Source organism: Rhinopithecus bieti, unplaced genomic scaffold, assembly GCF_001698545.2.
Source record: "Rhinopithecus bieti isolate Rb0 unplaced genomic scaffold, ASM169854v2 scaffold_25360, whole genome shotgun sequence".
Classification (NCBI taxonomy): domain Eukaryota; kingdom Metazoa; phylum Chordata; class Mammalia; order Primates; family Cercopithecidae; genus Rhinopithecus; species Rhinopithecus bieti.
In genome coordinates, this window is record NW_016811703.1 from 13959 (window position 1) to 36266 (window position 22308).

The 22308-nt window shown below is 41.0% G+C and overlaps 1 protein-coding gene across 7 annotated transcripts in view; it reads right to left on the reverse strand.

Annotated features, from left to right (window-relative positions):
* Positions 1–298: 298 nt before the first annotated feature.
* TRMT9B (tRNA methyltransferase 9B (putative)) overlaps positions 299–22308 on the reverse strand; it is a 76417-nt gene continuing 54407 nt past the window's right edge. For 5 of the 7 annotated variants that reach the window (XM_017894694.1, XM_017894691.1, XM_017894692.1 and 2 more), the window contains 3 exons: positions 16231–16385; positions 11177–11350; positions 299–3319 (listed from right to left, as the gene is read on the reverse strand). In XM_017894694.1, the coding sequence (XP_017750183.1) occupies positions 2283–3319; positions 11177–11350; positions 16231–16384 (1365 nt within the window). In that variant the 5' untranslated portion in view covers position 16385 and the 3' untranslated portion in view covers positions 299–2282. Of the gene's footprint in view, positions 3320–11176; positions 11351–11838; positions 13721–16230; positions 16386–22308 lie in introns of those variants that run through there. The other 2 variants (XM_017894695.1, XM_017894696.1) reach the window with 2 other exon arrangements.

Here is a 22308-nt window from a genome sequence, read left to right on the forward strand (position 1 = left end):
CTCAGTTTAGCTCAAAGGCTAAAGAGTCTAGTAAACAGTTCCACCACGTCATGACTTTTAAGTGGTAGGTTACCACCAGAAAGAGACGACTTCAAGCACAGATTTCTGGCAGCAAGGCCAGGATTAAAAACCCATGTGACAACAGGCTTCAGAGAGAGGAACAATCCATTCCTAATTCAAAGGCCATCAAGCCCGAGTTGTAAGAACATTTTTGACTCTGAGAATCTTCTCTTTTTACCAAGAAAATCCCTTACAGTCATGGTTTAACATCCTAAATTAAGGAATGGAAGAAACCAAATTAATTTTTAATTTGTACTCCGCTTATATATGTTTTCAATCGTCCACTACTGCAGGATGTACACTGAACGGTAGAAGTCATATACATCATTTTTATCAGACAACCTCATCTACCAAAATGGTGATAACACAATCTTATTTTGAAGCCAAAAGAGAGTTATAAACATCAATCGTTTTCAGATATGCTTTAAAAATGTTCAAAAGTAACATCATTATTTGAAGTTATAGCACAATCATGAAAGGAAAAAAGAACCCAAGAGCAAATGAAATTCGTTATTATTTTAGTTACTTTTAGTGGAAAAAATAAAACAAGATTTGGATTTTCAGCCAGGATAAAGTAAAGACTCCTGTCAGATGTCCATTTTCTCATTAATGAACTACTTGAGACTGTACTCCTGGGTCAGCTTATTTCTGCTTCTCCTGTCTCTAGACCTGTATTAATTATATTTGTGTCTCAGGATCTATGACATAAATTTAAACAGACCCACGGGCAAATCTAAACACTGACCACACAGTGTTCAGTCTATTCATTTCTCTACAAAGTGACAGAAATTCAACCTTTAATAAGTAGAAGTTGATTCTACCTAAATTCCTAACATAACTAATAAAATGTAGTTGCCTTCAATAAAATAAATGCCCAGATACTATTTTTAAGGATACAGCAAATCCCAGTCATACCTCTACCAAGGCTAACTATGCTGTACCTTAATCTGTTTGTTCTCAGAGCCAAAATCAGTGCTTCACCTAGATTCTCCTTTCCTAAAGAGTCTGTCAACTCAAAAGAAATGCCTCGTTCTTGATGCAGACTCATCATTAGTCAATCCTGGTCTTGGATATTCATGCTTCTAATAAGCATGATTGATAACAATCTTGCTAATAAGCAATAGTAATATCAATCTTGAATATTCATGCTTCTAATAAGATTGGAAGAATACCACTTGGGTACTTGCATATAACTCCTAGTACCTACATCCTCCACTACTTACAAGCTAACAATGCCTTTATTATTATTATTATTATTATTATTATTATTATTATTATTATTATTTTGAGACAGTCTTGTTAGACTGCCCAGGCTGCAGTGCAGTGGTGCAATCATAGCTCACTGCAGCCTTGAACTCTTGGACTCACGTGATCCTCCTGCCTCAGTCTCTTGAGTAGCGTGGATGACAGGCTTGCACCACCACACCTGGCTAATTTTTTATAGAGATGGGGTCTTGCTATGTTGCCCAGGCTACTCTTGAACTCTTGGGTTCAAGTGATCCTTCCGCCTTGGCCTCCCAAAGTGCTGGGATTACAGGCGTGAGCCACCATGCTCAGCCTAACAGTGCCTTTAAAAACCTCCTGGGTTACATTGAAAACCTTACTATCACATGTCAACTTATTTTGAAGCAAGTTAGCTTACAATTTAGAAAAGTCCTTGTAACACTTCTTGGTTCTCTCCACTGTCACTCAGTTTTCTGAAAACTTTAAGTAGAAGCAAGACCTTGGCAGCAAGATAAGTCATCACATGGTTCAATGTATATTTGTGCAATGGATCAAGTTTACCTATTATCTTGCACACTGCTCTCAATTATAACCTGAGAACCAGAAATTATCCCCTCACTTTATAAAATACTGTTTTAAAAGATTATTTAACAGCATCATCTTTTAAATCCATGTGTAGCACTGAAAAACACTATAAATGTATTTTATCTCTCGGGGTTAAAAAAAAATCTGAGCTGTACTGAAGGGCATTTTCTGTTGCTTCTTCAGATCTTTTATATTAACATTTAAGTGCAAATACCCTTTGTCAAGTGCTTTCAGTGCCAGGATCTGTGCTTATTCAAAGATAAAAACAAAAACAACCGTATAATTCACAGTCTCTGCAGACCAAATCATAAATGTATTAACAAATAACACTGAATGCAAATTCAGGTAACCATATCAAACCTAATGAAAAAAATGTGGTTCGTCTTTTGGAGGAGTTGTCTAAAAGGATCCAATCAATCACAACTTCCCTTTTTCTCTGCAATGATACACCAGTTACCATGATCATTTCCAGAACTCAGGATACGAAGCTCTGATACATTCTCCTTGAGCAGACTGCAGAGCTCCCCTTCTCGAAACACGTGGTAGTAGCGCATAAAGGCTCTGGAGTCCAAAAGATCAGGCTGTGGATCTTCGACAGACATTGTATCATCTGCATTGGAATCTGTGGAACCAACTGCAGAAATCCTTCTCAATATTTTACTAGCAGAAGGATTATCATCTTCTAAGTTACCTGCCTCCACACAATTCGCACTGGTATTAGTGCTATCCAGAAAACTCCCCCCTCCATTTCTCCTCATTTCTCCTTGATGGTCTCCATTTAAATGCTTCAGAGTGCCTGGTGCTCTCAGCCACTCTAAGTGTTTTCGAGAAGAAGATTCCACAAACACTTCCTCATCTAAGTTTTGCTCTTTTGTTGAAAATGGCTCTTGGTGATCAAAGTCTAAACTAGAGTGTCTGGAAGGCTGGATTGTTACAGTGCTATTGGCCCAACCTTCTGTGTTTTTCAAGGGTCTTACTCTTTCAATTTGCTTCCTCAGAGTCGACTCATCCAAAGATCTGGAGAAAAACCAGGAACGAAATGATTTTCCTAATGTGTTGTAGAATCCATATTCTTCCTCTCCTTCCTTAGAAATATTTGCAAAACAAGTTCTTGCCATAGCAGGTTCATAGTCCACACTGTGGGACCGTTTTGAACCACACTGCTCCTTAAAACAAACAGAACAGCTACACTCAGAGCAAGGAGGATGGTAGGGATGGCTTCTTTCTGAGTGTCCACACTGCCTCTTCCTCCCAGACTGGCTGGACTCTGAGAAGAGCTGGGAACACAGGGCCCTGTTCCATGGAACAAGCACATCTTGCTTCTCAAAGCGACGGTTCTTTTGTTCCATTGCCCAAACGTAAATCATCAGCTGGCCTCCAGGAACTAAGACCCTGGCCATTTCTTTTATTGCTCTGATTCTTCTTTGTTTTGTAGAAAAATGATGTATGACTGAAAAAGACAAAACTAGATCTTACTGTGTATGCACACACATAAACCCACACATGTATATACTGGTGTTTACCACATAACAATGATGAAATTTTGACATCTAGTAAAACCTTCTTATTTCCTCCATGGCAATGATGATGACAGAAATAGCACAGGCCTGATTTTAGGAGAGAGATAAATTTTAGCTTTGGCTGCTGTACTTTAATATTAGATAGCTGATCTTGGGCAAGATATTTAAGTTCTACAGATTTTAACATGCTTCCTCGAAAATAAGAAGTCTAGAGTCCACAAATCCATAAAGTCTCTTCCAGTTCCAAAATACTATGGATTTTCTTAACCAGAAGGATGGCCACTGTGAATTCCTAAAATTTGAAAGGGATATTAAGTGTTCCCTGGTTGAATTCTATGATGTAATTCAATGTGTTAACGAATGCTTTGTACTGCTAAAGTAATAGCTGAGAAGTACAGAAATATACTGAATATTGTTTCTCTGTCTGGATAATGCAAAGATCAGCCAGCTCACCACAAGTCCTATTGATTGCTTATAATAAGATATAAAATAGTTGTGTCTATTAAAAAAATCAATGTATATAGGTCATCATTTTACTTCCAATTTCTGCAAAGTCAAAATGAGCTTCAAGTAAGACAGACTTTATCAAGTCGTAAGTGTGTTATTAGGCATAATTTTATCCACCAATAGACAGAAAGTGCTAGTCTGTTTGTTCTTGAGGGAGTGTAATCACAGTACTGTGTTAAGAGAAAACGTCAAATTATTTTTTCCTACACAGACCTACCAATATATCAGGAAGGAAATTAATCTCAAGCAAAGTTTCTTGTTTTGATATGAGTTGTGAGGGCAGAGATAGAGGTTGAAAGGGTTGCTCTAAGGGTCAAAATAATCCAACTGTTAGTGGTGATTTTAGGCAAACTAATCTTTGTAGTTTACCTGCCACAGAGATATATTAAATATCAAAAATGGGGTTTGTGTACAGATCAAACTAGTAAAGAAATATCACTCAACAGATACATTTTGTATTGTTAGCAATCAAGTTTTCATTCCTATCGACAGCACACAAACTTTGGTATCTCTACCACGCAGCAATGTAAGAAAGCCAGAGGTGTGAGGGTAAAATGGGTTTGAAGAACAAGACACCAGTGTATTTTGTTCTGCTAGATTTTTTTTTTTGGTAACTAGTTTTGTGATCTTTGACCAATCACTCTATCCACCTGGCCTCAGACTGCCGCCACCCACCCCCCAAAGGAAGAGTCCTTTAATATGGCTCATTTGAAAGCACACTTTTCTAGAAGTAGAGTCCTGATTACTAAGCTAAGGAGGTATAGGAATCAGGACTGAGAAAGACTCAATCCACTGCTAATGCTCACATTTACCCGTGGTTACTAAGGGCCATTAATATCTCCCGTGCCGCGTGCAGTGGCTCATGCCAGTAATCCCAGCACTTTGGGAGACTGAGGTAGGTGGATCACTTGAGGCCAGGAGTTTGAGACCAGCCTGGGCAACATGGCAAAACCCCATCTCTACAAAAAATACAAAAAAATTAACTGGGTGCAGTGGTGTGTGCCTGTAGTTCCAGCTACTCAGGAGGCTGAAGTGGGAGGATCATTTGAGCCGGGGAGGTCAAGGTTGCAGTGGGCCATGATCAAGCCACTGCAGTGCAGTCTGGCCAACAGAGTGAGACACTGTCTCAAGTATCTCCCATATGTATGTATGTATCTCCCATAACTTGCGCCTAATTCACTTTAGAGCTTCTTCTACGGGTATATTTTCTAAATACAATCCATCTTCATTATTCATGGATTCTGTGTTTGCAAATTTGCCCACTTGATAATCAATCGCCCCCAAATCAATACTCCCCAAATTGTAATCCCTCAAATCAATACTCCCAGACTTTCATGGTCATTCACTGATGAATGCAGAGGGACAACTCGAGCCTCTCAATGCACGTATTCCCAGCTGAGATGAAACAAAGCAATGTTCTTCCTTCTGATTTCAACTCTAATACTGTAAACAAGGGTTATTTTTGTGATCTATTTTGTGTCACATTTTCTGCATGTTTGTGCTTCTTGTTGGTGATTTTGCTATTTGAAATCACCTCCAAACATAGTGATGAGGTATTACCCAGTGCTCCCAAGCCCTGGAAGACTGTGATGTGCCTTACGGAGAAAATATATGAGTTAGATAACTTCATCCAGGCCTGAGTTGCAGTGCTGTTGGCATGAGCCTAAGATCCAATAAACTGTCTTTAAACAGAAACACACATAAAACAAGGCAATATATTGTTCAGCTGACAAAAATGTTGTGACCAGAGGCTCACAGAAACCCAATCCTGTATGCCTCTTGGGATTCTATATTCCACTGAATTTATTAATTCAGTGTTCACAGAGACTTTATAGAACATTACTACTGTAGATAATGATAATTGACTGTATTTTTGGGGGGGTGGTATAAGACCCCAAGAAAAAAACCATTAAAATGGAACTATTTTAATAAAATGGTCTCTTCAGTAGACTCGTACATCAACATTCAGAATTTTATTGGGCTTCAAAGTAGGTTTTTTTCTTTGTTTTCATTTTTGTTTTGAGACAGGGTCTTGCTCTGCCACCCAGGATGTAGTGGCTCCATCTCAGCTGGCTGCAGCCTCTGCCTGCTGAGTTCAGTTGATTTTCCTCTCTCAGCGTCCTGAGTAGCTGGGACCACAGGTGTATACCACCACGCCCAGCTAATTTTTGTAATTTTTGCAGAGATGGGGTTTCGCCGTGTTGCCCAGGCTGGTATCGAACTCCTGAGCTCAAGCCATCCTCCCACCTCAGCCTCCCAAAGTGCTGGGATTACAGGCATGAGCCACCATGCCTGGCCAAGTTGTTTTTTTAAACAGAAAGTCCTTATTTATTCGTTTATTAATGCCTAAGTGGCAATTCCTTTCCAATCAGATGTAATACTGTAATTTCACCTAGGAATATCAGTGTTTTATATTATGTTTTATATTTAAAGTGTAATAAGTAACAGCCTTTAAACCAAATGTTCTTAAGAAAAAAATAGCTGGCTGGGATGGTGGCTCACACCTGTAATTCCAGCACTTTGAGGGGCTGAGGTGGGCGGATCACTTGAGCTCAGGAGTTCAAGACCATCCTGGGCAACATAGTGAAACCCCATCTCTACCAAAAAAATAAAAAATAAAAAAAGATTAGCTGGGTGTGATGGTGTGTGTCTGTGGTCCAAGCTACTCAGGAAGCTGATGTGAGAGGATCACTAGAGCCCAGGAGGCAGAGGTTGAAGTGAGCCAAGATCACGCCACTGTACTCCAACCTGGGTGACAGAATACGACCCTGTCTCAAAAAAAAAGAAAAAAAACCCTACAAATGATTACTTCTTTACGTGTTAAATGCATTAGACATGCATACACATGCATGTTCTATTAAGAAACATTGTAAATGTATCTAAAGTGGGAAGTGAGAATATATTTACCTGAAATATCAATGTCTGGAAACGATGTTGAATTTTTTTAAAGTCCCTTTTGTTTAAAAAAATCATAATCACAACTTAGAGGCAAAAGTAGTACTCAAGATATGTATCCTAAAGCAGTATTTTCCTGCTGAGAGTAGGTAGACAGTAGGTAGGTTGAATTCAATTACTGGATTCCAGATTCAGATGAGAAGTTTACACACGATCTCCTTTAATGTCTTGTTACATTTTGATATTTTATCATTTGTTTACATTTAACTTTTCAAGTATACATGCCTCGCTTCTCTAACCTTTAGCATTCAGAATCTGCAGGTTTAGCATAAAGCAGCCTTTTTTTAAACATCAGTACTGTTGACATTTTGGGCTAGATGATTCATTTTTTTGTTTTTGTTTTTGTTTTTTGAGACAGAGTCTTGCTCTGCCACCCAGGCGGAAGGGCAGTGGTATGACTTGGCTCACTGCAACCTCCGCCTCCCGGGTTCAAGCAATTCTCCTGCCTCAACCTCTCAAGTAGCTGAGATTACAGGCATGCGCCACCATGCCCGGCTAATTTTGTACTTTTAGTAGAGATGGGGTTTCACCATATTGGCCAGGCTGGTCTTGAACTCCCGACCTCGTGATCCGCCCGCCTCAGCCTCCCAAAGTGGATAATTATTTATTGTGGGAGCCCACTTACTAGATGACATTACACATACACACATCCAGTTGTGACAATTAAAAATGTCTCCAGACATTGCCCATGTCTCCTGGGGAAAGTGGGAAGGAGCAGCATAACCCCCAGTTGAGAAGCACTAGCCTGAAGGGCATCGTTGATTGCTGCTATGTTAATATGCCACCACATTTCCCTAGGATGTTTATCAGACTATTCCAAAGGTAAGTAAAATGATGCTTCTTTTTCTAATCCACCAGTAAATGAAGGCATAACTAGGTATGATGCTTAGCTCACATTACTATTATTAAAAGATATGGAAAAGCGAACATATATATACATATATATTTCTTCCTGTTAAGCAGGAAGTGCCAACATATAGAATTTTAAATAGAGAAGTAAATATATAGGGACATAACAGAGACAGTCTATTGAAATTTCTCATACTATACTTTCTTTTATATATTATTCATATTTACATATTTATTTATATATATTTCTTATAATATAGGTCCCTTTATATGTAATAGGAGAAATTTCAGTAGACTCTCTCTCTTATGTCTCATACAGTCATATATGCACACTCACACATATATATTTTACCTTTTATATTTATATATGTTGTGTGTGTGTGTGTGTGTGTATGTGTGTGTGTATATATATGTTTTTTAGGGACAGGGTCTCACTATGTTGCCCAGGCTGGACATAAACTCCTGGGCTCAAACGATCCTCTCACCCCAGCCTCTCAAAGTAGCTGGGACTACAGGTGCCTGTCACCATGCCTGGCTGCTGTAATATAGTTCTAAATTTGAAATTTAACTGAAAATAACCACATCACATTAATTCATAGTTACAGATCATACAAACGTGTGCTGTTTTTCTACTCAAGGAAGCATTTTAAATTCGAAGATGGCAACTAGGTGTACTCCATTTTCTCTGAGGGCAAGGCACGAGATGTAGACTGAAAATAGAGAAGGACGTAGCCAGACACGCACGGAGCATTCCCTAAGCACTAGAAAGCTGGTCTATATCCCCTTCCTTCACCAGTGGCTCAGTGGCATGGTCTGGATGTAGGTGGCTTTGCAGACTAAAACGAATTTAGCCTGGGCATGGTGTCCATGCCTGTAATCACAATACTTTGGGAGGCCAAGGCAGGTGGACTGGTTGAGCCCGGGAGTTCAAGACCAGCCTGGACAATATGGCAACCCCATCTCTACAAAAAAATTCAAAACAATTAGCCAGGCATGGTGGTGTGTGCCTGTAGTACCAGCTACTTGGGAGGCTGAGGCAGGAGGATAACCTGAGCCCAGGAGGTCAAGGCTGCCACAGCACTCCAGCCTGGGTGACAGAGTAAGACCCTGTTTCAAAAAAATAAAAAACTCTTGAATCATTAAAAAATCCAATAACAATTTGAAGGTTTAAATAGTTAAAAGGAAAAAAAGTAAAATGAGTGTAGACAAAAGAAAAGCAGAGCCCACACATTTATATGACATTTTATTTTATTTTATTTTATTTTATTTTATTTTATCTATTTTTTGGAGATGGAGTCTCACTCTGTTGCTTAGGCTGGAGTACAGTGGCGAGATCTTGGCTCACTGCAACCTCTGCGTTCCGGGTTCAAGCAATTCCCTGCCTCAGCCTCACAAGTAGTTGGATTACAAACGCCTGCCACCACGCCCGGCTAATTTTTGTCTTTTTAGTAAAGACGGGGTTTCACCATCTTGACCAGGCTGGTCTTGAACTCCTGACCTCGTGATCCACCTGCCTCCGCCTCCCAAAGTGCTGGGATTACAGGCGTGAGTCACCGCACCCGGCCCATTTCTTTGACCTTTCTCCAATTTCTAGTTAAGTGGAATGATCAAACCAAAACCTTTTTCCACTAAAGATTCAAAGCATTGTATAATGTTGCTTAATTCAACAAGGTTTTCTCCTGGTTATAGACTGAAGGTTTGTGGCCCGCAAGACTCATATGTCGAAGTCCTAACCCCGAGAGTGAACGTATTAGGAGATCAGAACTTTAGGAAGTTTAGACAAAGTCATGAGGTGGGCCCCCATGATGGGATTAATGGTCTTATAAGAAGAGACCAGAGAGCTTGCTCTCTCTCTCTCTCTCTTTCTCTTCTTCTCCTTCCAGTCTCCCGCTACATTCCACGTGATGATACAGCAATAATTAAGCCATCTGCAAGCTGGTAGGAGGGTCCCTAACAGAACCTTACCCTGCTGGCACCCTGATCTCAGATGTGCAGCCTCCAGAACTGTGAGAAATAAATGTCTGTTGTTTAAGCCAAGTCTATGGTATTTTGTTATAGCAGGCTGCAAAGGCTAAGACAATCTTCTTCATGCTTACAACCAAAATGGATCTAACAGTTTCAACTGCAAACGAGACTGTCAGAGAGCAAGTTTCCATGGCAACCATCTCTTGCCAGTCCTTACTAGTTCCAAGGTTATGGCTTCTAGGCAGCCTCCCCTCAACATGCGAAGAAACAGTCCCCACCTAATGTTGGATAAATCAATCTTTCATGCATTTTAGGAAAAGAGCAAATCATCTTATTCTGCATTTTGTCATGAAAACTCCATTTTATAAAAGATCATCTTTCTTGGATAAAACTTGTTATTCAAATAGGTGGATTTTTTTTTTTTGAGATGGAGTTTCACTCTGTCATCGTGTACAGTGGCACGATCTCAGCTCACTGCAACCTCCGCCTTCCCAGTTCAAGCGATTCTCCTGCCTCAGCCTCCTGAGTAGCTGGGACTACATGCGCTTGCACCATGCCCAGCTAATTTTTGTATTTTTAGTAGAGATGGGGTTTCACCATGTTGGCCAGGCTGGTCTCAATCTCCTGACCTCATGATCCACCCACCTTGGTCTCCCAAAGCGCTGGGATTACAGGCGTGAGCCACCGCACCCAGCCAAACAGGTTGATTTTTAAGAGTGTATTGGGACAAGTAATTTGCTTTGCAAAAGATTTTTCCATTGCAAAACAAACAAAAAAACCTTGTCATAGGATTCCTTTAAATATCAAGTTTCCCTGCATATTTAAATATGGCAGGTGTCATGTATTCCTTACCTGCATGTATTTCAGGCATGGCTTTTTTTTCCCCATTTTTTGGCATGTGTGTTTTCTGGTCATACTTTTTGGGAAGATATGAGAAACACATTCCCTAGACTCATGAACAATCTCTGGCAGTATGTGAGCAGAGTGGCATTATAAAAACAATGCCATCCAAGACCAGATGGGACCCACCTTCTCCCTGAACCTGAGTGCCTGTGAGTGGCAGATTGGTCCAGGTGACATTTGGTGTGTGAGCCCTAGAATTCTCTGCTAACAAAGGCCACTATTTTGGCCTAAAAAATGACAATATAACTTCTAAAAATCTACTTTGCTTTGCATGAATCTGGCTTCATTTAAATATAATGAAGTGCTGTTTTCAATGAGTAAGATTCCTTTTATCCTTTCTTACTCATAAATAAAAGAAATTGGAATGAATCATAAAAAAAACTGCAATGACAATTTGAAGGTTTAAATAGTTAAAACAATCATATATGCCATAAATACATTTTGGAGTTGAGTCAAATCACTCAAGTAGTTGAAACAATTATTTTAAATTAGAGAAAATAAATTACATTGACATTTCTACACAGAACAGATGGTGAGTCATGAGAACAGACTAAACCCTGTCAATTATTCTCATGGCAAAGGGTGAATGTGTGATCCGGCTGCCTTACCTCCTATGGAGATGACAGCATCGAAGCCCTCATCCCTAAAGGGGAGATTAAGGTTGTCACATACCATGGCTTCACATCCTCTCTCCCGGGCAATCTCTACCAGTGGCCCACAGTAGTCACAGCCCACGGTATGTACCTGGCTGTTCACTTTAAGATACTTCCCAGTCCCACAACCTAGAAGAGAAAAACCTGCGTTACATGCCATCCTCAATGGAAAGTGTGAAATAGTTCATTTGTCTCATAACAAGAAATATAATTCACTTTTTTTTTTTTTTTTTTGAGACAAAGTCGCGCTCATTCACCCAGGCTGGAGTACAGTGGCGCGATCTCGGCTCACTGCAACCTTTGCCTCCCGGGTTCAAGCAATTCTCTTGCCTCAGCCTCCCGAGTAGGTGGGATCATAGGCGTGTGCCACTATGCCTTGCTAATTTTGTATTTTTCATAGAGACGAGTTTCTCCACGTTGGTTAGGTTGGTCTTGAACTCCTGACATCAGGAGATTCGCCTGCCTCGGCCTCCCAAAGTGCTGGGATTACAGGCATGAGCCACCGTGCCCGGCCAACTTTTTTTTTTTCTTTTTTTTTTTTAACTAACTAAGACAGAATACAACATGGTGTGAAGGTATTCACAAAAGTAAAAGAAAAGTCTTCAGTGAATACTTACATATTCTCATATAGAAGAGAGAAAGGCCATAGGAAAAAAATAACATTTATTGAATATTTAATGAGGTAATGTCCACAGGGCTCAGTACACTAGTGCAACCAAGGCACGTCAGCTGGTCCATGGCAAGAAAGGTAGTTCTAGTATCCCAGAGACCGTGTGCAGCCTCTAAGCTCACATCCATATTTCATTGTATATACACGCATGTGACGGCCTTTATTCTCCTGTTGTCTCTCCAAAGATTCTTACCACTTGCTGACTGCAAAACAAACAACTGTCAACAACTTTTCAATTATTTATACACTAAAACATGCCTTCAACTTTTAAAAATTTGAACTTGAATTAGAAAAGCATTTTAACATTGTTTTATCCAATCTCTATTCATTGCTACATTTAAAATGATCTCTATGGGCCCAGTATACAACTCAGATTATAAAAACTACTTTTTTTTTCTTAAATAGACAATTTTTGATATTCACTTTCCAGTGGCAGAGACCTAAATCATTCAGGATTCACAAAGCCCAAAGGTTTAGATCATTGAGGTCTTACTGATGTTACAGTTGAAGAAGGTAGTAACATGAATGAATAACCACCTTGAAACAAAGCCTACAATCTAATACTTTATATTATATTCTATCACAGATATATAATCTAATTCCTTTCCAGAAATACTAAAAGAAACCATTAGAGCCTATATTTGTACCTATTGACATTACCTATACAATTTTTCTACCTGAAAAAATATCTATCACTATTCAAGGGTGATTAGCTTGCTGCTTCTGAAATACATCAGGACGCTGCAACCTCTGCCTCCCAGACTCAAGCGGTCCTCCTACCTCAGCCTCCCAAGTAGCTGAGACTACAGGCATGTGCCACCACGCCCAGCCAATTTTTTTTTTTTACTGTTGTTGTATTTTTTGTAGAGATGGAGTTTCACTATGTTGTCCAGGTTGGTCTCAAAGTCCTGAGCTGAGTGATCTGCTCGCCTCGCCTCCCAAAGTGCTAGGATTACAGGTGTGAGATACCGCGCCCGTCCTATTTGTAGTGTAATTTGTAGTGGCAAAATACAGCAAACAACATATATTAAATGTTAATATGGCACGATTAGCACAGAATCGTAGGCAGCTTTTAATACTGGGTAGCTCTATACAAAAAATATGGAATGATTTCCTCAATATATTAAAAGTATAAAAAAAGCTAGGAGTATAATTAATAGTATACTACCATTAATGTAACCAAAAAAAGGGAAACTACCCATCACACACTCACAGGCACAAATACGCTTATATTTACATAAAACATCTCAAAAAGATCATACAAGAAGCTAATAGCATCAGAGGCCTCTGGTGTGGGTTGCTTGGTGCCGGTGACTGGGATGGGAGAAGACTTTACACTATGCATTCTTTTGTGCTTTGTTGCTGAACCACATCGGTGGGTTACCTATTAAAATACTTTTACACATTTTGAACCACTTGTTCACATCCTTTAACTATTTTTCTTGTGACTTGTTGGTATTTTTCCTTTTTTTTCTTTTGAACTTATTCCTTCTGTTTGATACTCTGAACATTTTAACCAACATCTTGCCATTTCCTACACCTACCACACCTGCTTTGACACCCCAGCCCAGGTAACCACCATTTTAACCTCTCCTTCTATGAGTCCCACTGTTTTAGATCCCACATATAAGTGAGATCACTGCGTATTTGTCTTTCTGTGCCTGGCTTATTTCACATAGCATAATATCTTCCAGGTTCCTCCGTGTTGTCGCAAATGACAGGATGCTGATCTTTTTTTTACAGTGACATTGAAGAATGCTTAGTAGATTAAAAAAATTGTCAGCCGGGCGCGGTGGCTCACGCCTGTAATCCCAGCACTTTGGGAGGCGGAGGCGGGCGGATCACGAGGTCAGGAGATCGAGACCATCCAGGCTAACACGGTGAAATCCCGTCTCTACCAAAAATACAAAAACTTAGCCCGGCGCGGTGGCGGCGCCTGTAGTCCCAGCTACCCGGAGCCTGAGGCAGGAGAATGGCGTGAACCCGGGAGGCGGAGCTTGCAGTGAGCAGAGATCCGACCACTGCACTCCAGCCTGGGCGACAGAGCGAGATTCCGTCTCAAAAAAGAAAAAAGAAATTATCTAGATTTCTATGACATATGTTGCAGATGTTTTTACTTAGTTTGATTTTGGTCTTTTGACTAGAATTGTATGTCTGTCTAGATTTTTGTCTTGTGGAACTTTTCCATTTTTATAGGGTCAAAGTTATCCGTCAATACAGTTAATCCTCATCAATTACAGCTTCCATATTTGCAGTTAATCTACCTGCTGAAATTTATTTGTTACCCCAATGTCAATACTACAGCATTGCATGGTCATTATCAGACTTATATACTCACAGTGCAGCAAAATATTTGAGTCACCTGAGACCCACATACCCAGCCTCCTTTTTTCAGCTCCCATACTGTAGTCGTGTGTCCTTTCCATAATCTATTTAGGGCCACGATTTCTCCATTTGTACAGTTTTTACCGGTGATTTTGCTGTTTCAAAGAGCCTAAGCCTGGGGCTGAAATACCGTCTAGTGTTCCTGAACATAAGAAGGCTGGGATGTCTCTGATGGACAAAATATATGTGTTAGATAAGCTTTGTTCAGGAAAGAGTTATAGTGTGTTGGCCATGAGCCCAATGTTTATGAAATAATAATACATAGTAATCAAGGTGTCTTTAAACAGAAGCACAAATGCAACAAGCTTATACATTGGTAAATTGACAAATATGTTGTGACCGGAAGTTTACAGGAGTCTAATCCAATATTTCCCCTATGAGTAATGATTCAGTATTTGCCAATTCAATGTTTATGATACATATATGAAATGTAAGTACTGTGAATAATGGCAATGAACTGTATATTCTTTTATGATTTCTTTTTGTATGTGTATCATACATAGGCATTTTGCCTCTGAGAATATTTTAAATAACAATCTAGTTGTCATCTAGTCCTTTAATGAGCTCATTTCCTTATGCTTATATCTTTGCTTCATTTGGAATTTATTTTGATGTAAGGTATGAGAAAGTAACTCTCTGATTGTATATGTCGTTATCCCAAAGCCATTTACCTAATAATTCCTTGTCCCCACTGATTTTAAGATCCTGGTACGTGGCTTACTTACATTAATAGGTGGCAATAGATCCAAACTCACTGCACGTTCTGAAACTAGATTTATTATTTTTTTAAATTACATGGTAGAGATATTTTTCAAAGACTCCCAATTTCCATGTGACATGCACCCCTTCCCCAGATTCCACATTACTCATACCATCTTCAGCAAGTCACAAGTTCCGGTATGTCTGTTTCTCTTACCAGTGTTTAGAGTGAATATCAAACTAGACAGACTTTGCAACTACAGACTTACGACTCATGGGTGTAGTCAGCATGCAATTGCTAGAATGCAGTTTTAGGTGGGCAGGCCTTGCGTGAGATTCCAACCACAACTTAAGTCTTAGTCCTAGATCTACTAAGCTGTGGTTTACCAGTTCTTGATTTAGGAGGATGCTGAACCAATGTCCTCCAGACAAATAAGCTATTATGAAAATACTGTCTAATTAAAGATATGTTTCTGTAATGAAACACCTATAGAATAATTAAGGGAAAGGACCCATGAGATTCATAAGACATTACTGGACCTCTTGCATAATCCCACAATTCTACAGAAGGCATGTGAACCACTCAAAGTGAGCCACCAGCAGAGAACACATTTGGCAAATGTGAATGTCTTTAAATTTACAACGGTCAGTTTCACAAGCCATCATTTCCATCCTAATTTATTCAATCAATGTTAGGTCTGTTTTGGTGGAGGATGTACACAAAGGCCCTGAAAAGTCACTGTCTAAATGTAAAGTTTGAGGCCAGACATGGTGGCTCATGCCTGTAATCCCAGCACTTTGGGAGGCCAAGACAGATTGATCACCTGAGGTCAGGAGTTCGAGACCAGCCTGGCCAACATGGCAAAACCCCGTTTCTACTAAAAATACAAAAAATAGCTGGGCATGGTGGTGGGTACCTGTAATCACAGCTATTTGGGAGGCTGAGGCAGGACAATCAGTTGAACCCAGGAGGTGCAGTTTGCAGCAAGCTGAGACTGCACCACTGCACTCCAGTCTGGCTGACAAGAGTGAAACTCCATCTCAAAAAAAAAAAAAAAAAAAAAAAGTTTGAGAAAGTTTTTTACTTGCTGCTGACTTGACTGTCTGAGTTTCTGCTGTAAAATGAATATTCTAGGTACTGGCATGCCAAGGGTACAATTTCAAGATTCTTATTAGAACAAAACTAAAAAATGAATCTGAAAAGCAAAGGCTCAATGGAAGATATTTCATGCTGCATGGCCCAACGGTGGGTTACCTATGTCTGCAACGATGCTGCCTGGCTTCTGTTCTTGGAGGAACTGGCGGACACGAGGCCAGGCTTTGCTCTGCAGGTCGCTGAAGTAAGGGGCTGTGCTCTCGTACACGTTGTGCACATGCTGCTTCTCCAGCTGGGCGGCTTCATGATCCATCCTGGGGAAAACAGGACCAAGCCAAGGCATGCAGGTCAGCCTATGCGCCATAGGTGACTGAAGGAGGATGCATATTTCCCAAACTTGGGAACCTACAACTGCAAAAGTCGTGCTGTTCACACACTTTCTTATAAGCTGCAAAGTACAATGCCTTCACGGTAACCATCGTTGCCAAAAGACTAGCAAATGCACGGTTTTTACCTGCTATATTAAGGAAAACAATGGTTTGAAAATGAGTTAATTATTATATAATAAGTTCCTGAAGAAGATGAATTTTTTTTTTTTTTTGAGGTGGAGTCTTGCTCTGTCGCCCAGGTTGGAGTGCAGTGGCTCAATCTCTGCTCACTGAAAGTTCCGCCTCCCGGGTTCAAGTCATTCTCCTGCCTCAGCCTCCTGAGTAGCTGGGACTACAGGTGCCCGCCAACACACCCGGATAACTTTTTGTATTTTTAGTAGAGACGGGGTTTCACCGTGTTAGCCAGGATGGTCTTGATCTTGACCTCGTGATCTGCCCGCCTCGGCCTCCCAAAGTGCTGGGATTATGGGCGTGAGCCACTGCGCCCAGCCAAGATGAATTCCTAATTTTAGAAGCATAACCAAAATTCTTACTAAACGGTTTACTTTGGATAAGACCATTGTATCTGATGCTAAATAGATTTCAAAATTTCATAACAGGTAGCTCACCATTTCAGCCCAATAACGAAGCCCTATTAATTCTACCTTTTTAGTGTTTGGGTTCCAGTCATGTCTCTATATCACTACTGCTTTTATTTTAGTATAGGTGCCCATTTCTTTACTGAATTACTTCAACAGCTGGCAAACAGTTCTATTGCCCTTCAATTGCTTTTCCCAATTTCAATTACGTCATAATTATTTTTGTAAAATATAGGACTGATTTTGTTGCTGCTCATGTATTTATTTTTAATTTTTGTGGGTACATAGTAGGTGTATATATTTACGGAGTGCATGAGATGTTTTGATATAGGGATACAAGGCTCAATAATCACATCAGGGAGAATGGGGTGTCCATCACCTTGAGCATTTATCCTTTGTGTTACAAACAATCCAAAATGTACAAATAAATTATGTTTTTTACTATAGTCACCCTGTTGTGCTAGCAAATACTAGGTCTTACTCTATTTTTTGTACCCATTAACCGTCTCCACTTCTCTCCCACTCCCCACTACCCTTCGCAGCCTCTCCTAACCATCCTTCTACTGTCTATATCCATGAGTTCAATTATTTTAATTTCTAGCTCTCATAAATAAGTGAGAACTTATGAAGTCTGTCTTTCTGTGCCTGACTGATTTCAGCTAACATAATGACCTCCAGTTCCATCCATATTATTGCAAATGACAGGATTTTTTTTTTTTTTTTTTTTTTGAATGGAGTCTCGCTCTGTCACCCAGGCTGGAGTGCAGGGGCATGATCTCGGCTCACTGCAACCTCCACCTCCCGGGTTCACACCATTCTCCTGCCTCAGCCTCCTGAGTAGCTGGGACTACAGTCGCATGTCACCATGCGTGGCTAATTTTGTGTATTTTTAGTAGAGAAGGGATTTCACCGTGTTAGCCAGGTTGGTCTCGATCTCCTGACGTCGTGATCCACCCGCCTCGGCCTCCCAAAGTGCTGGGATTACAGGCGTGAGCCACCGCGCCTCGCCCGGATTTCATTTTTTTTTTTTTAAAGCTGAGAACTCCATTGTGTATAAGCACCACATTTTCTTTATCCATTCATCTGTTGAGGGACAGTTAGTTTGCTTCCAAATCTTGGCTTGTGAATAGTGATGTAATAAAACATGGGAGCGTGGGTGTCTCTTGGATATATTGGTTTCCTTTCTTTTGGTTATATACCTAGGAGTGGGATTGCTGGATCGTAAGTAGCTCTATTTTCGTTTTTTTGTAGAATCTCAAAACTGTTCTCCATAGTGGTTGTACTAATTTACATTCCCACTAATAGTGAATAAGGGTTCCCTTTTCTCCACATCCTCACCAGCATTTTTTATTGCCTGACTTTCAGAGAAAGCCCATTTTAATTGGGGTGAGATGATGTCTCATTGTAGTTTTGACTGGCATTTCTCTGATGATCAATGACGTTCAGCACTCTTTCATATACCTGTTTGCCATTTTTTATGTCTTCTTTTGCGAAATTGTCTATTCAGATATTTTGTCCTTTTTGTTTTTTATTTTATTCTATTTTATTTTATTGAGATGGAGTCTCGCTCTATCACCCAGGCTGGAGTGCAGTGGCGCAATCTCAGCTCACTGTAACCTCTGTGGCCAGTTTCCCAAGCCATGAGCAGGTCTAGAGGTGCTGTCTGGGAGCCAGGGACTGGAGTCAAAAACCTTAGAAGTCTACTTGGTGTTCTATTGTACTGTGGCTGAGCTGGCACTCAAGCCACGAGATGCAGCCTTTCCCACTCTTCCCTCCCCTTTCCAAAGACCCCTTCCCCACTGTGGCCAAGCTGGTACCTAAGGTGCAAGGCAAAGTCCCCTTCCCTTGTCCCTCCACTTTTCTTAAGCAGGAGTCTTGCCCCACAGCCACCACAGCTGGGAATGTGCTGAGTCCTCATCTGGAGCCAGCAAGACTCAGTCTCACCCAGGTCCACAGAGTACTACTTGGGTATCATTGCTAGTTATGCAGGGCCCAAGGGCTCTTTAGTCAGAAGGTGATGGGCCCTGCCAGGACTAGCTCCTTCCCTTCAAGGCAGCAGGTTGCCTTCTGGCCCAGGGAGTGTCTAGAAATGTCATCTGGGAGGTAGAGCCTGGAAAGAGGGCCTCAGGACTCTGGCTGGGCCCTATCCTACCGTAGCTGAGCTGGTATCCAAGATGCCAGGCAAACTCCTCTTTACACTTCCCTCTCCTCTCCTCGAGCAGAAGGAAGGGCTCTCTTTTGGAGCCAGGAGCTGTGCAGCCTGGGTAGGGGAGGGGTTGGTGCAAGCACTCTCTTAGCAGCCCTTGCTGGTGTCTCCATAGGTGGCGTTCCCTCCTCCCCACCTAGTCCACTGGCTCTGAGGCCAGTTCAGCAGGAGGACTCACCTACGAGCTCTGGCCTAGACTGCCTTTCAAGTTTATTTAGTACCCCAGAGTCCTTTAGCCTACAGTGGTGAGGCCTGCAGAAACTCAAGTTCAGACTGCTGGGATCTGCAATTCCCCTCTGGCTAGGGCTGGTTTCAATGCTCCCTCTGTGAGCAGGTGTCAGCTGAGTTCAGCCCCATGGTTTTGCCTTCTACTGTGACAGGGCAGCACTGAGTTGGATACAGTGTTGGACAAATGCAGTGCTCTCCCTCCGCTAAGCACAGATTCTCTCTCCATGCCACATGGCTGCTGCCAGGGGGTTGGAGGAGGGATGGCATGGGCAATTCAAGACCGTCTTTCTCACCCTCTTCAGTGCTTCCTTTAGTGATATGAAGTCAAAACCAGGCACTGTGAGTGCTCTCCTGATTTTTGGTTCTCATGTAGGTGCTTTTTTGTGTGTAGATAGGTGTTAACTTTGGTCCTTGTCGGGAGGGTGGCGGAGAGAGGACACACTATCAGTGGAGCCTTCCATTTGGCCGTCTTACTCCACACCACTCCCCTCAATTCTTACCTGCAACTTCTTCAGAGGCATTTTATAGCTTGTCCCATTGGATTCAGCTGGCCTAGGTGAGCACATAAGGCTCTTTCTGATCTAGCCTCATCAGACTTCTTAAGGGTCATTTCTCACCATCTTTCCTCAGCATTAGCCATAATACCCAATGACCCGTTGTTTCTCAGCGGTGACACATTCCTTCTCATCCAGGGGCCTGAACAGATGCTATGCTTTACCTGGCTAAATTCTAGTCATTCTTGGAAAAGGCATCACTTCCTCCAGGAAGGCTTTCCTGACCTTCCAGGCAGGATAAGGGCAACAGGGAAAGAGTAAGAAAAGCATGAGAGCAGGTCCCGTTTTGGGCTTTACTCTGTCATGATTCTATTCTATTTTGGCGTGTGAGTGAGTGAGGGCTATCCCAGGGAAGTGGCCAGGGGCTCAGGTTGTGGCTTTTACCAATCAGTAGGAAAGTATTTCCAATCATTTAATAACCCATTTGGCCCTACTGATGGCTATCAGCTATTGCATCCCATGCATACCTCTACAGGGATCACAGAGTCCTGTAATCGTTGAATTCAGATAAGATATTTTTCTCTGGCAGAGTCCGCGGGAAGACTCTGGAGAACAAGGACTTGTCCTATTTAATACTGAGTTCCCAGCACTTAGGACACAGCAGACCCGCAGCAAATGATCAAATAAACACACATAACGAGAATGGAATCTAGCTCTGAGTACAGAGGGTAGTACTGGCTTTGTTAGCAGACGGAGTGATCACTCTGAGGAGCTGGGGAAGGGAGGGGACCCGACACCTGCAAACTGGCAGATGGGAGTGTAACTAGAGAGAAGGTACTGTCCCTGGACAGCCTCTGTCCCCACACCTCTACCCCTGTCCTGGGAAGTTACTGCCAAGTTACTTCCCTGTATGGAGAGAGACTTTCAGACTATGCAAATACTGTTTCAGACTATGCAAATACTGTTTCTTATTTGCTCACCCGCCAGTTTTAGCATCTACCAATGATTCTTGCCCCAATTATTACTACAAGTATCACCAAATGATGATAATATAATTCCATCATTTCTTCCGTTTCAAGGAAGAGCTATTCAGGATTTACTCTTAAAATGTAATAGGTTGTCTTTAATCAGTATGAACCAACCCACAGCCCCTGCAAAAAATTCTAGCAAACTCCTGAGTATAAATCCAATTTGTGAGGTCTGACAAAACTTCCACCCAAATTGAAACAGCTTATGTTGCACCTTCAACTGAAATTTACAAAGTAAACATATGGCTGGCTAGAACTGCCCACACAAGAGAAAAACAGAAACACTATGTGCTTTTCATTTAAATCAAAATCTCAGTAGATTTTAGTCTATTTACATTTCCCCTTCCTCAAGGAATCAATCAAGCAATACAATTTAGAGAACAAGTAAGTTTTTCTTTACTGCACTTGCAAATGTTAAGTGGTAACCAACATAAACTGGATTCCTTGCACTATGCAGTTTAAAAAATGACTCCAATTTCAAGCTCAGAATTTGTAGTATCTGAACAGCACCCCCTGAGATCTTGCCCTGAGTTTTCAGGTAACCTAAAAGAGAGTTATTTTTAAGTGTATAAGCGATATGAATCTATGTTTTCCAGTTAACTTTATAAACACTGCAGATTTAAATTTTAAACGCCGTGGATTTAAATTTCCTACAATATTTTCCACATGAATTTTATGTATATAAACAAATTCCTTGAGTTTGAAAGTGTGACTAAGCTAATAAGACTAGTACTAAAACAGGAGCACAGGATTCCAGATGAAGCGAGGGATAAAGGGTTTGGATTAGCCAGGATTCCTAATCTGTGTGCTGTCAAACTGCAGACCCATAAAATAATCCACATAAAATGTCAGTATTTAAAGCCTCACATTGTGTCCCTCCTTTGAGATTCAAAATGCACCCCAGCATACTACAAGTTTTGAAAAATCTTTTCTCAGAATTACTGGGTCTAATATACTCTTTCTGTCTTTAAACACCTCCTGTCTTTTTAGGAAATAATATTATGCGGAAGACACTTTGGAAATGCTAATTTAATGTTTTGCAATTTAAGAACGTCCCCAAACAAAGGAAGCATTTTCCTGAGCATCCTTTTTCATTCATGTAGTTTTAGTGAAGTATGTTATCTACAAATCATAACTTCTAAGATGGTTTATAAAATGACTAAAAGGCCGGGCGCGGTGGCTCAAGCCTGTAATCCCAGCACTTTGGGAGGCCGAGACGGGCGGATCACAAGGTCAGGAGATTGAGACCATCCTGGCTAACACGGTGAAACCCCGTCTCTACTAAAAAATACAAAAAACTAGCCGGGCGAGGTG